Below are 12,870 nucleotides of genomic sequence, written 5' to 3'. Positions count from 1 at the left end.
CTGAGCAGGTGTGCACTATAAATATTCATTTAAAAGATACAAGGAAATATGTCAACTTGGGAAACCCAATAAGCAAAAGAATCAGGAAGTTCCAAGTTTGTTACCAAGGTTCTTCACTCACAGGGCTTTAATACAGATGCCTTTGTTTATATCCCAGTGTCACCAGGGAGTGAGTAGAAATAAAGCTCTTATCCCAGTTTTGGGATTTCTCCCTCCCCTGGAAGGCCCATAATCTCCTAGCATGTCATCCTGCCCTACACAGAAGTGATTCAGGGGCCATGCTCCAAAGAAGACTAAAGGAGTAGCCCATGGGGTGCACTGGGCAGGGGTTCAGAACTCTACTCTGCGTTCAGCTATCCTGCACACTAAAAATCAGCAGCCATGGACCTTGTGCCAGGGAGCAGCGAGGATGGGCCTTGGCGTAGAGATAACCCAGGCCCCTTCCAGCATCCAGAAACTCCTAGGCTGACCAACCCTCTCTTGAAGGACAGAGAAGAAATTAACAGTGTTGAAGGTCACCAGGATGTTCAGGTTAGTACTTCCCCACCGTGTCCTGCTGCTGGTTCATCTCCAATTTAGCCCATGACCCCTACTGTCCCCATGCAGGTTGTCTCTCAAAAGACCCATCTGCCCTCCATTGTGGTAGAAGCCTCTGGGGTAAGTGAAGAGAGTGAAGAGCTCTGGTGGCCACATAAGGAGCTGCTGTTATTCACTGATGAGGAAGAGGCCCAGGTCTTCTTCCAGGACCAAAGTGAAGAACTAGGTGAAGGAAGTGGCAGGTTCAGTAGTGCCCATGTGACCTGGAGTTCTGGGCAGCACCAAGATGGGAAACTCAGTTGTGTCCCTTGTATTAAGCAGCGCCAGGCACGCAGATGTTCAGTAAACATAGTGAAGAAGTGTTGAATTGAGAGGTCAAGGTGGTTGCCATAGCTGAAATTTAGAGGTCAGCTCTGATATCAGATGGGTTATGCCTTTTTATATGTATTTTTAATACTTTAAAAGTTTGTTGTGGGGGATAATAAATTTACCCCAAATGTGACTGCCCAGAGATAGTTAACATTTGAGATATCTTCTCTTGCAGGTTTTTCCCCATGTGTGGATATTGTTATAGAAACTTTTTTTTTTTTTTTTTTGGAGCATTTACTATGTGCCAGGCACTGTGCTAAACACTTTACCTTACCATAGCCAGTTTGGCTCACTGGTTAGTGTTTGCCCATGGACAGAAGGGTCCCGGGTTCGATTCTGGTCAAGGGCATATACCTCAGTTGCAGGCTGCATCCCTGGCCCTGGTTGGGGCTCATGCAGTAGGCAACCAATGGATGTTTCTCTCTCTCCCTTCCACTCTGTCAAAAGCAATGGAAAAATACCCTCAGGTGAGGATTAATAAATACACACTTTTACCTCACCAGTACCAGAACCCAATGAGGGAGATACTTTCCCTTATGTGGAAACTGAGGCTGTGAAATTAGGTTCTTCATTTTAATTGCTGTATTACTTTTTTATAAGCAAAAATTACAAATACATGGCTTTTTTTTTTCCTAAGTAAAAGACAAAACATTTGATCTGAAGCGAAACAAGATCACAAGTTCATTTTATTTTAGAAAAATTCAGTGTATCAGGGATATTTTTGTTATTAATGGGCTCTTTAACTCCCCTCCCCCTACCCAGGCTGGACATAGAGCTCACTGGACCCCAGATCTCCCTTAAGAACCTTTAACCCAGAACTCAGCTGGGGGCAGGAACAGGTAGAGCAAGATGGGTCCTGGATTTCCAAGCACAGTGTCAGGAAGCATCCAATCCCTGTCCTCCCTGGGATCCAATAAGCTTCCCTGTGTGCAGAAGCCACTTTGTGGAATACCCCCATCTCCTAGGAGGTTTCAGGGTAAATATTGTTCTCTCTCCTTAACATTTCACCCAGGTCTGTTTATGGAGCCCTTCTACCCACCCTTTCTCAATCTTCCCCTTTTACAACAGGTCTGAAAAATGAGCTTAGAGGTCACACAAATCAGTCGATGCTGGGATTTGGATTAAGAATTCTTATCTGCTGCTTTTAGAAGTTCTGGTTAGTTGGGGGTGGGGGATGATCCACTTGTATCTTCTCTATGGGCCTGGGCCTGCTAAATGTTTCAGCTATCATTGTATGTAATCCCCATAACTCCAGGAATTATTCCTACCTTGCTAGTGAGTAAATGGGCACAGTCAATACTATGTGCACCTAGCTAGCAAACATGGAAGCCAGGACTGAAATCTTCATTTTCCAGCCATCTTGCAAGAGCAAAGCTCTCCACCTCTCCTCACCCAACAAAAACTCTAGGGTTAAGACTGTCTTTAATGAGAGCCTTGAACCAAGTAAGCAAAGTAGGTGATGCCCCTGAAAGGGCCTATCTCTTGCACAGTCACAGTCCAGCCTTGGGATCCTTGCTCCAGGGAGGGAAGCCGCACATCAGGGTCCTCATCTGAAAACTGAATCAGGGTCCCCTGGGGGCTTAGGACCCTCAGACATTCTGACAGCAGCTGGTAAGCCCCAGACAGACCACCCCGGGCAACAGCATCCCAGGTACCCTTGTCCAGCACTAGCTGGAAGGAACCAGAGGAAGCCACTGGCTCCAGGTTTTGGGCATCAGCCTGCATGAAGTGGAGGCGGGAGGCAGGGTTCCCAGGGCACAGGGGTGTTTGGCCTGGGTGACCTTCCAGGACTTTGTTCATGTGGGCCACAGCCACAGGAGAGAAGTCCACCCCCAGCACGTCCACAGGGTGTGGGCACTTGGTGTAGAGGCCCGTACACAGGCTCGAAGTCCCACAGCCCACGTCTAATACCCGCAATGGACAGGCAGCCTGGGCCCCCTGCAGCAGTGGCAGTAGGAGCCCCTGGGCTTCCTCATACCCAAAAAACCAGTCGAAGGTGGGGACTCTGTCTAGCCGGGGCTGGGCGTGGAGCTTATCCCAGAGGCAGCGGTCCGCAAGGCAGCTACCGGCCAGGGAGCCTGTGGACACAAGTGGAAGACATGTGTCACCTGGCTCCTGAGTTCTGTCAAACCACTACAAAAACGACGCAGTGTAACATGAGTTTTTAATAGCCACACTGATGGGTCACGAAGAAACCACCTTGCCCTCCCACTGCCCATCTTTCCTACCGGCCAAGGCGCGGCACGTCCCCGCAGCCAGGGTCGCCAGGTGGAAGGTTCGGCGCAGCGCGGCCATCGGGAGATGCCAGTAAGGTCGGCCAGACAACCTTCTGCGAAATGTCGCCCACAATCCAGGCAGAAGCCTGAGATTCAAGAGAAGATTTGCAAAATCCACTTTGCAGAATAAATGGGTACAGCCTAACTCTACAGCCTCGGAAAAAAGCACGCGGACACACACACCTACAACGGTAAGAACGGCCTTTATTGGTTGCTACGGCAAGTGGAAAAGTAGGGAATTCGACAGCTCCGGCTTCTGGGCGGCTTCACACACCTGAAACAAAAGGAGGCATGAGAACCCCGGGGAGGGGCCCGCTGAACTTCGGTTCTGCCCGGCTTCTTGAGGCCTGTGTCCCGGCGCTTGAGGATAGAACCGGCGGACTGGAGACCGTCGGCACCGAAGACATGACGCCGAGGGGGCCGGAGCCCTTTCCCTCTGCCTCCGTACATTACGGGGACCGGGACCGCACGCCCGACCCCCGCCAAGAAGAGGAGGGTCAGCAAGCCCTGCCCAGAACCACCGCACGCCCGCTTAGCCCCAAACTCAGGCCGCACTTACCCCGTGGCCGCCCTCGGAAAGGCTTACCGGCTGGCTAAGCTCCTTTATATAGCACCAGGGCCCGCCCCCGAGCTGCGATTGGCTTGCGGAGGACTGAGGGGCGGGGCCCATGCGGACGCTGCGTAGAGCGGAAACGCGGACCCGAAGCCGGCAAAACTGCTCAGCCATGGGCGCTCCGGGGGGAAAGATCAACCGGCCCCGAACGGTGACTATGCGGGAGCGCCGACCTCGTTTCCGAAGCGTCCCGGCGCGCTCTCATCTTGCCCGAAATGGGATCGATAGGCCAGAGTCGCCGGGTGCGGGGATCCGGGTCGCCGTGCGCGGCCTCCGTCTGATTAGCATTTTCCTCCGCTGCAGGAGCTGAAGAAGAAACTGTTCAAGCGACGGCGCGTGTTGAACCGGGAGCGGCGACTGAAGCACCGGGTGGTCGGGGCCGTGATAGACGAAGGGCTGATCACACGGCACCACCTCAAGAAGCGGGCGTGAGTGCCAGACCCTCCCCTGGGTCCTCCACACCGAGGCCCCTTCCCCTCTTCCGCCGAGCTCGTGAGCAGCTGGCGCCTCCCGTCTTCCTTGCGCACTCGCATTTGTGCTCGGGACGTGCTGCCGTGTTTGTGCCTTAAATCTACTAGCCTCGCACTATACCGGTAGCTTACAGCCTTTCTTTGGGTCTCATTGAGAATCTTACGGACAGCTGTCGACTCTCCCATCTCCCCCAGAAAAATTGTACATTCACGTAGGTTTTTTATAAGTAAATTTTAAAGCGCATACAGAAGCGTGCCTACAACTGGATGAATTTTCACAGAGGCGCATGTGGGGTTTTGCATGTAAGTTTCAGGGCCCGCTGAACCTTGGGGAAGAGTTCCCATCCATTCTTTCATTGACTTCTTCGTCATCTGTATTTCCAGAGTTCATAATAAAAAATTTACTTGGTCTTCGTTTCCGGTTCCTGGCATAGAGCCCTTAAAACCTTTGGAGTGATGAGAATCTTTTATTTCATTAGGAGCCCCTTTGAACACACCTAACTTTATGCTAATGAGTGGCAAGGTGGGGCTGATGACCAGAAAAACCCAGTGATTGGAAAATTAAGCCTCACCCCACCACTATCACCACCGCCTCTGGGAAGTAGGGTATGGGTGCTGATGAAGCAGCTCTGTAAAAACTTGAGCAACAGATTTGATGAACTTCCTGGTTGGTGAATTGGTGGAGGTGCTGGGAAGGTAGCTCACCTGGAGAGGACATGGCAGCTTCTGGCCCCTTCCCCGTACCTTGCCTTATACATCTCTTCCATCTGGCTGTTCTGAGTTGTATCCTTTTATAATAAACCAGTAAGTGCAAGTAATGTTTCCCTGAGTTCTGTGAGCTATTCTAGCAAATTATGGAGTCTGAAAAAGGGATTCTGAGAACTCTGTTTTATAGCAGGTGGATCAGAAGTATGGGTGACAATATGCTATCTCCAGGTAGATAATGTCAGCATTGAATTAAATTTGTAGGACACTCACCCTGGCCAGGGTGGCTTGGTTGGAGCATCGTCCCATATACCAATAGGTGGCTGATGAGGATTTGAAAAATATACATAACAGCTTTATTTTTATTTTTTATATATATAGAGAGAAATATCAATCAGTTGCCTCTCGTACATGTCCCGACCAGGAATTGAACCCACAACCTTTTAGTGTATAGGATGATGCTCCAATCAACTGAGCCACCCAACCAGGGCTACAAAATATTAGCTTTAAAGAAAAATTTTTTGTAGAACACTCTATTAATGTCTGCTGAGAACTGGAGAATTGTTTGATGTGGGAACTAACCTCCCCATCCCCCAAATCTGGTTTCAGAAGTATCTAGAATATAGGGGGGGAAATTCTTCCCTTACAAGTATACTAAAATTTAACATTTAATGTTAAGTACTTTATGTGTTGAGATTAAACTCACTACCTTAGAGCCCGGATTTTCAAACAGTTCTTTGATGTGGATCCAGAGGATATTTTCTCTGTTGATTTTTTTAGAGAGAGTGGAAGGGAGCAAGGGAGAGATAGAAACATGAGAAACATTGATGTGAGAGAGACATTGATTGGTTGCCTCCCGCAGGTGCCCCAACCAGCCAGGGATCAAACCTGCTACCCTTTGGTGCATGGGGCAGTGCTCTAACCACTGAGAATACCAGCCAGGGCCAAAGACCTTTTCAATAGCTAGAATCACTTGAGTGCTGGTTCAGGTTAACCTAGGTCTTTTTTCCTGCCAACCCCTCAGGTCCAGTGCACGTGCCAACATCACTCTGTCTGGGAAGAAGCGCAGAAAACTTCTCCAGCAGATCCGGCTTGCCCAGAAAGAAAAAGCAGCCATGGAAGGTAACGCTGGGGCGCAGAGGCGGGGTGAGGGGGCAGCCTGGATCCACTTGGGTTTTTTAATGCTGCTTCTTTCTCTTTGTTCAGTGGAAGCCCCTTCAAAGCCAGTGAGGACTAGTGAACCTAAATCAAAAAAGAAGACAAAAGCCCCCCAGGATGTAGATATGGAAGACCTTGAAGATGGGAACTAAATCTTACCCCTTTCACCAGAAGATTCTCACCTGGAGCTAGGTGGACTCAGTGGTTGTTTTAGAAGACTTTGGAGAAAACATTGCACCTTTTAGTCTCCCCAGACTCTTCTGTGATGGCCTAGTGACCTGCTGTGGAGGGATGTGTTGAGAGGAAAAGAAAGATTGGAAAGGTGGCTCCTTAGCAGTCAACTCCATTTGTAATAAAGCCCTAGGGTTCTCACTGACGTGTGTGATTAAATGTAGGGATGGGGATGAGTCATGAAAAGGGGTCTGTGAGTGTGGAAAAAAGGCAGCTGGGAAACAGGACCCACAGAGTGTACCGGAGCAAAGGCATCAAGAAACCAGCCTCTGTGACAGTCCCTTCTCTCTAGTGAGTGACACTCCAACTTTCCATTTCTGACCAAAATACAGATTACTGTAGAGATGGCAGAGGAGGTAAGGATCCTGATACTAGCCTTCCTCTGCTTCTGTGTGACCAGGGTGGGCAAGTCACTCTATGTCATCTTTGTCTCTGCTTCCTTTGCTGGATTATACTTTTAATAAAATGAAGACCAAACATTGTTTTTATTTATTTATTTTAGAGAGGAAGGGGTAGGGGAAGGAATAAAACCCAACATCTTTTGATGCATGGAATGATGCTCAAACCAACTGAGTCACACAGGCCAGGGCATTATATTTCCCTTTTAAAGCTTAGAAATTTTGTTGGAAGCCAGGGCTTAATGTGAAGAGCTGCCTGTGCAGAGGTGTGTGTTCAACCGGGGAAAAGCATATTCTGTGCTTACCATCTGGTGTTGTTCTAACTTACACTTCCATTAAGAGCAGTAAGCCTTCTAGTTAACACAGGCCTCAGAACCTACTTTCTTTTTCATTTATTTAACCAAGTATTAAGAACCTGAGTGCCAGGCAGACACTGTTGTAGGCGATGAAGATAATAGCTTTTAACAATATAGGCAAAGGCCGTTTTCAAAGAGCTTATTTTCTGGAGTTCATTCAACAAATATATTAAAAATAGTTAATGCTTAAGTGCTTTCTTATCATATTACCTGGTTTCAATTTTCACAACTCTGTGAGGTAGTTGTACTATTACCATCATTTCCAGGAGAGGAACAGTCCTGGAAAGGTTAAAGTACCCAGCCAGTAAGTGGAATAGCTGGGATTTTTAGATAGAGTGGCTGGAGTGGGGGCTCTGGCTGAGGTGTGCTAGCTTCCCACGTAGTCACCAAGCTACCTCTCTGCAGATAGGGGGATGTGAGGTACAGGAAAGTTCCTGTGCTGGGAGGTGGAGGAGAGAGCAAAGCCTAACAATGGAGACCGATGGGAGGATTGCTGGGCCAAGCTAGGCCTGGGAAGGCACCGTAAACCTAGCCAGCCCAATTTATTTCCGGCTTCCTCTCCCTCCTCTCTTTTCTTCATCTTCTCTTATGAATTTTCTTTCTTTCCGTCTCTTTTCCGCTTTCCGCCTTTCCTTCTCTCCTTTAACTGCGTTTTACATTATCGCTGTTTTTTAATAACATGTTTCCCAGGGCACCATTTTTTTAAAACCTCGTGAAGTGGAACGTTTTGTATTTTGGGCTTTAGGAAAAATAAAAGCAACGGTGAATGGCAGCAGTTAGCATTCGTCTGTGTGTCCATGGCCTTTCGGAGAAATAAAAATACAGGTTGCATTGAGGGCGGCTCTGCTTTCCACGGTCAAGGCCGTCCTGCTCTGGGAGCTCGGCGCGGGGCGGAACCAATGTAAGAGGGTCGCGGGCGTCGCCGGATTGGTTTTCTTGAGAGGCCTCGTCGCTCGTTCCTTTCAGGTTTCGCGTCAGCGCGCATGCGCTGCCTGTGCTCCGCCGCTCCCGCCTCGGGCTCGGGCTCGGGCTCCGGGATGTCCGCGTTGTGCGACCCTCCCGGGGCCCCAGGGCCTCCCGGGCCTGCCCCGGCCACCCACGGTCCCGCGCCACTCAGGTAGTCAGAGCCCCTGGCATCTTCCCCCACCGCGCGACCCCGCGCCGATTCCCCAGCCTTCTCGGCAGAAACCCGGATCCCACCTCGAGAACTCGCGTCAGGGTTCTCAGAGATTCCTGGTTGGGTCTTCCCAGAACTCAGGGACTGCCTCACCCAAACTCTGGGCTCCAGTGCCCGCACTCCCGAGGTTTTGGTACTGCCTCCCTCTAAACCCCAATGCCTAGGTACCCCGGCCTTGCTTTCCCAAGAGTTGGGGATATCAGAACTCTTGGGAACCCACCTTTCTTGCCCCTTTTAGATCGGAGGAAACCCAGGTTCCCCTGACTTCATGGAGCTCCGCTGACTTCATGGAGACTCCCTGAGAGCCCAGGCCCAGAAAGCCACAAAATGCTTCCTTTTAGCCTTTCCCTTCCAACGGAGACACTCCGTTTAGGGTGGGATTTTTTTGGAGGATCCAGAGAGGAATGGCACAGTCAGAACCCTAGAGAATGCTCTCTTTGGCAATGCTGTCTTTGGCAGAAAGGGCAATAAGAGGAAGGGGATTTTGCCTCTTCTCATAACACTGAACCTCTAAGACTAAGCACATATGTTTTAGAAGGGAAGGGTTGAAAGGCATTGCCTTGTCTGGGCCCTGGAACACCCCGATTCCTAGGCACATTGAGGGTGCTGGGAAGGTGGTGGTTGTTGATGTGGAATCCAAGTAGTAGGTGGTTAGGATGCTTGCAGAATATGGGAAGAAACAGGTTTGGGAAGGAGAGCCCTTAGTAAGGGGCAAGTTTGACCTTATGATTTTCTTTCCATTAAGAGTAAAATCCAGGGTGCTTGTGTTGTGGAGAGTACAGTAAAGTTGGGAAGGTGTTTTTAAAGCAGATGTTTTAGAGACACAAAATATCCTCAATTCAACCAGAATTTATTGAGTACTTCCCATATACCAGGCACCTCCTTAGAAGGAGATTCAGTGTTGAAGAGCAAGAGCACAGAAACGGTTATGACCCTCTTGGTTTCCTTATCTGAAAATGGGATCATAATAGTACCTACCTTATTGGGCTGTTGTCTGGATTGAAATAATACATGTAAAAGTACCTGACACATTCCAAGAGTTATCTAATATTGATATTATTATTGAAAGAAAAATAGCTAGTTTTTATTGAGTGATTCGTATGAAGTAGATATGGTGATTAAGTGCTTTATGAACATTATTTCATGAGGAGCGAACAGTTAACCCTATTTTACATAAAAAGAAGCAAACTCACGTAGGGAATGTAACTTGCCCAACATCTCCAATACACTAAATCTGTTTCTCTTGTTTCCTTATAGTGCTCAGGAGCTGTCCCAGGAAATCAAGGCTTTTCTGACTGGTGTCGACCCCATTCTGGGCCACCAACTCTCAGCCCGGGAACATGCTCGCTGTAGTCTTCTCCTGCTCCGCTCTTTGCCACCTGCTCGGGCTGCTGTGCTTGACCACTTGCGAGGCGTCTTTGATGAGAGCGTCCGGGCCCACCTGGCTGCCCTAGATGAAAGCCCTGTGGCTGTCCCACCTCATCTCCGGTCATCTGTACCCTCCCATGTCCCTGCTGGGGGACCTGGTCTAGAGGATGTGGTGCAGGAAGTACAACAGGTGCTGTCCGAGTTTATCCGGGCCAACCCAAAGGCCTGGGCACCTGTGATTAGTGCATGGTCCATTGACCTCATGGGGCAACTAAGCAGCACATATTCGGGCCAGCACCAGCGTGTGCCCCATGCCACTGGCTCTCTTAATGAATTGCTGCAGCTATGGATGGGCTGTCGGGCCACACGCACATTAATGGACATCTACGTTCAGTGCCTCTCGGCTCTCATTGGTAGTTGCCCAGATGCCTGCGTGGATGCCTTGCTGGATACCTCTGTCCAGCATTCCCCACACTTTGACTGGGTTGTGGCCCATATTGGCTCCTCTTTTCCTGGCACCATCATCTCCCGAGTTCTCTCCTGTGGCCTTAAGGACTTCTGTGTTCATGGCGGGGCTGGAGGTGGAGCTGGTGGCACTGGTGGAAGCTCTTCTCAAATCCCCTCTACAGACCCCTTCCCTGGATCTCCTGCTATCCCTGGAGAGAAGCGGGTACCCAAGATTGCCTCAGTTGTTGGCATCCTAGGGCACCTGGCATCCCGTCATGGAGACAGCATCCGACGGGAACTGCTGCGAATGTTCCATGATAGCCTGGCAGGGGGCACTGGGGGCCGGAGTGGGGACCCCTCCCTTCAGGCTACAGTTCCCTTCCTTCTGCAACTGGCAGTCATGTCACCAGCTTTGCTGGGCACAGTCTCTGGAGAGCTGGTGGATTGCCTTAAGCCCCCAGCTGTGCTGAGCCAGCTGCAGCAACACCTGCAGGGATTCCCCCGAGAGGAGCTGGACAACATGCTGAACCTGGCTGTGCACCTGGTAAGCCAGGCCTCTGGGGCAGGTGCCTACCGCCTGTTGCAGTTCCTGGTGGACACAGCCATGCCTGCCTCAGTCATTACTACCCAGGGCCTGGCTGTGCCAGATACCGTGCGCGAGGCCTGTGACCGGCTGATTCAGCTGCTGCTGCTACACCTGCAAAAACTGGTTCATCACCGGGGAGGGTCTCCTGGGGAAGGGGTGCTGGGCCCACCTCCACCCCCCCGCCCCGTGCCCTTTCTAGATGCGCTAAGAAACCATGTTGGAGAGCTATGTGGAGAGACATTACGATTGGAACGGAAGCGCTTCCTCTGGCAACACCAGCTCCTGGGCCTGCTCTCTGTCTATACTCGGCCTAGCTGTGGACCTGAGGCCTTGGGCCATCTCCTGAGCCGGGCCCGAAGCCCTGAAGAGTTGAGTTTGGCCACCCAATTATATGCAGGTCTGGTGGTCAGTCTCTCTGGCCTCCTGCCACTGGCCTTCCGAAGCTGCTTGGCTCGGGTGCATGCGGGGACTTTGCAGCCTCCCTTCACGGCACGGTTCCTGCGTAACTTGGCACTGCTAGTAGGGTGGGAACAGCAGGGTGGTGAGGGCCCTGCAGCCCTAGGAGCCCGGTTTGGGGAGTCTGCCTCAGCCCATCTATCTGACCTGGCTCCTCTCCTGCTACATCCTGAGGAGGAAGTAGCCGAAGCTGCTGCCTCCCTCCTGGCCATTTGTCCCTTTCCTCCAGAAGCCCTGTCTCCCTCCCAACTCCTGGGACTGGTGAGAGCTGGAGTGCATCGCTTCTTTGCCTCTCTGAGGCTGCATGGCCCACCAGGTGTGGCTTCAGCCTCCCAGCTTCTTACTCGCCTCTCTCAGACCTCCCCTGCAGGGCTTAAGGCTGTCTTGCAGCTGCTAGTGGAAGGAGCCTTACATCGGGGCAACACAGAACTGTTTGGAGGGGAAGTGGATGGGGACAATGAGACTCTTTCAGTTGTCTCAGCTTCTTTGGCTTCTGCCTCCCTGTTGGACACAAACCGGCGGCACACAGCAGCTGTGCCAGGTCCTGGAGGGATTTGGTCTGTTTTCCATGCTGGAGTCATCGGCCGTGGCCTAAAGCCACCAAAGTTTGCCCAGTCACGAAATCAGCAGGAAGTAATCTATAACACCCAGAGCCTCCTCAGCCTCCTGGTGCACTGTTGCAGTGCCCCTGGGGGCACTGAATGTGGGGGCTGCTGGGGGGCTCCCACCCTGAGCCCGGAGGCTGCCAAAGCTGTGGCAGTGACCTTGGTGGAGAGTGTGTGTCCTGATGCTGCTGGTGCTGAGCTAGCCTGGCCTCCTGAGGAGCATGCCCGGGCCACCGTGGAGCGGGATCTCCGCATTGGCCGGCGCTTTCGGGAACAGCCCCTACTCTTTGAGCTGTTAAAGCTAGTAGCAGCTGCTCCTCCAGCCCTGTGCTACTGCTCCGTGCTGCTGCGGGGGCTGCTGGCCGCCCTCTTGGGCCACTGGGAAGCCTCTCGCCACCCTGATACAGCCCACTCCCCCTGGCACCTGGAGGCATCCTGCACCCTGGTGGCTGTCATGGCTGAGGGAAGCCTCTTGCCACCAGCCCTGGGTAATATGCATGAGGTATTTAGCCAACTGGCACCTTTTGAAGTGCGTCTGCTGCTGCTCAGTGTCTGGGGCTTTCTCCGGGAGCATGGGCCCTTGCCGCAGAAGTTCATCTTTCAGTCGGAGCGTGGCCGCTTCATCCGGGACTTCTCCAGGGAGGGTGGGGGTGAGGGTGGACCACATCTGGCTGTGCTGCATAGTGTCCTCCACCGCAACATTGATCGCCTGGGCCTTTTCTCTGGCCGTTTCCAGGCAGCGTCACCGTCCACTCTACTTCGGCAGGGGACATAGCCTTTTTCATGCTCCAGAAGCCGAGGATGTTTGAGCGTGAGATAGGGCTAAGGTGCTGCAGAAAGATGGAGGTTTCTCTTCTAAACCTTAGCGTAAAGAGCGCTGTCACTTTTTCCCCCCCTACCTTTTTTTTTTTCTAAATAAAATTTGCCGATTTGAGAAAAACAGAGTCCAGTGCCTCTGCCTCTGATGCTTACAGCCAGCAAAATAGGTCAGCGCCTGGCTCTGGACAATCCCGCCTCCGCCTCAAGCCCCGCTCCGCCCCGCCCCCCTGCCAGCGCTTAGAGTGCGAGGTCCGCCAATGGGGCAGCGGCTGTGGCCCGGCCAATCCGAAAGCCGGAAG

General features: G+C 51.6%; 3 protein-coding genes across 5 annotated transcripts; 2 read left to right on the top strand and 1 right to left on the bottom strand.

Annotated features, from left to right (window-relative positions):
• Positions 1-1,574: 1,574 nt before the first annotated feature.
• CSKMT (citrate synthase lysine methyltransferase) lies at positions 1,575-3,815 on the bottom strand. 3 transcript variants are annotated; one of them, XM_081154201.1, is made up of 4 exons: positions 3,742-3,815; positions 3,366-3,456; positions 3,135-3,268; positions 1,575-2,984 (listed from the first exon to the last, which is right to left on the bottom strand). In XM_081154201.1, the coding sequence occupies exons 3-4, from the start codon at positions 3,199-3,201 to the stop codon at positions 2,329-2,331; spliced, it is 723 nt and encodes a 240-aa protein (XP_081010327.1). In that variant the 5' UTR covers positions 3,202-3,268; positions 3,366-3,456; positions 3,742-3,815; the 3' UTR covers positions 1,575-2,328. The 3 variants fall into 3 exon arrangements, with proteins under 3 accessions (XP_081010327.1, XP_081010328.1, XP_081010329.1); XM_081154202.1 differs by having other exon boundaries at positions 3,366-3,742; XM_081154203.1 differs by having other exon boundaries at positions 3,370-3,742.
• Positions 3,816-3,834: 19 nt separating this feature from the next.
• LOC308565251 (uncharacterized protein C11orf98) lies at positions 3,835-7,884 on the top strand. Its single transcript, XM_081154210.1, has 4 exons — positions 3,835-3,946; positions 4,099-4,223; positions 5,995-6,092; positions 6,177-7,884. Exons 1-4 carry the CDS (start codon positions 3,851-3,853, stop codon positions 6,278-6,280), a joined length of 423 nt encoding a protein of 140 aa, XP_081010336.1. The 5' UTR covers positions 3,835-3,850; the 3' UTR covers positions 6,281-7,884.
• A 212-nt stretch (positions 7,885-8,096) lies between these two features.
• Positions 8,097-12,687, top strand: INTS5 (integrator complex subunit 5; the record flags this gene model as incomplete). Its single annotated transcript, XM_081154178.1, has 2 exons — positions 8,097-8,230; positions 9,548-12,687. The coding sequence occupies 2 exons, from the start codon at positions 8,097-8,099 to the stop codon at positions 12,525-12,527; spliced, it is 3,114 nt and encodes a 1,037-aa protein (XP_081010304.1). The 3' UTR covers positions 12,528-12,687.
• Between the last annotated feature and the right edge of the window lie 183 nt (positions 12,688-12,870).

This window comes from Miniopterus schreibersii, assembly GCF_964146895.1.
Source record: "Miniopterus schreibersii genome assembly, chromosome: 12".
Taxonomy (NCBI): Eukaryota; Metazoa; Chordata; class Mammalia; order Chiroptera; family Miniopteridae; genus Miniopterus; species Miniopterus schreibersii.
This window is presented reverse-complemented; position numbering and strand designations above follow the sequence as displayed.

Bases quoted from the DNA above. Each gene is read 5' to 3' on its own strand.
- CSKMT (XM_081154201.1), bottom strand. From the start codon at position 3,201: ATGGCCGCGCTGCGCCGAACCTTCCACCTGGCGACCCTGGCTGCGGGG. The intron at 2,985-3,134 runs GTAGGAAAGATG...TTGTGTCCACAG, and splicing joins GACGTGCCGCGCCTTGGCCG to GCTCCCTGGCCGGTAGCTGC.
- LOC308565251 (XM_081154210.1), top strand. From the start codon at position 3,851: ATGCGGACGCTGCGTAGAGCGGAAACGCGGACCCGAAGCCGGCAAAAC. The intron at 3,947-4,098 runs GTGACTATGCGG...CCTCCGCTGCAG, and splicing joins AGATCAACCGGCCCCGAACG to GAGCTGAAGAAGAAACTGTT. The intron at 6,093-6,176 runs GTAACGCTGGGG...CTCTTTGTTCAG, and splicing joins AGAAAAAGCAGCCATGGAAG to TGGAAGCCCCTTCAAAGCCA.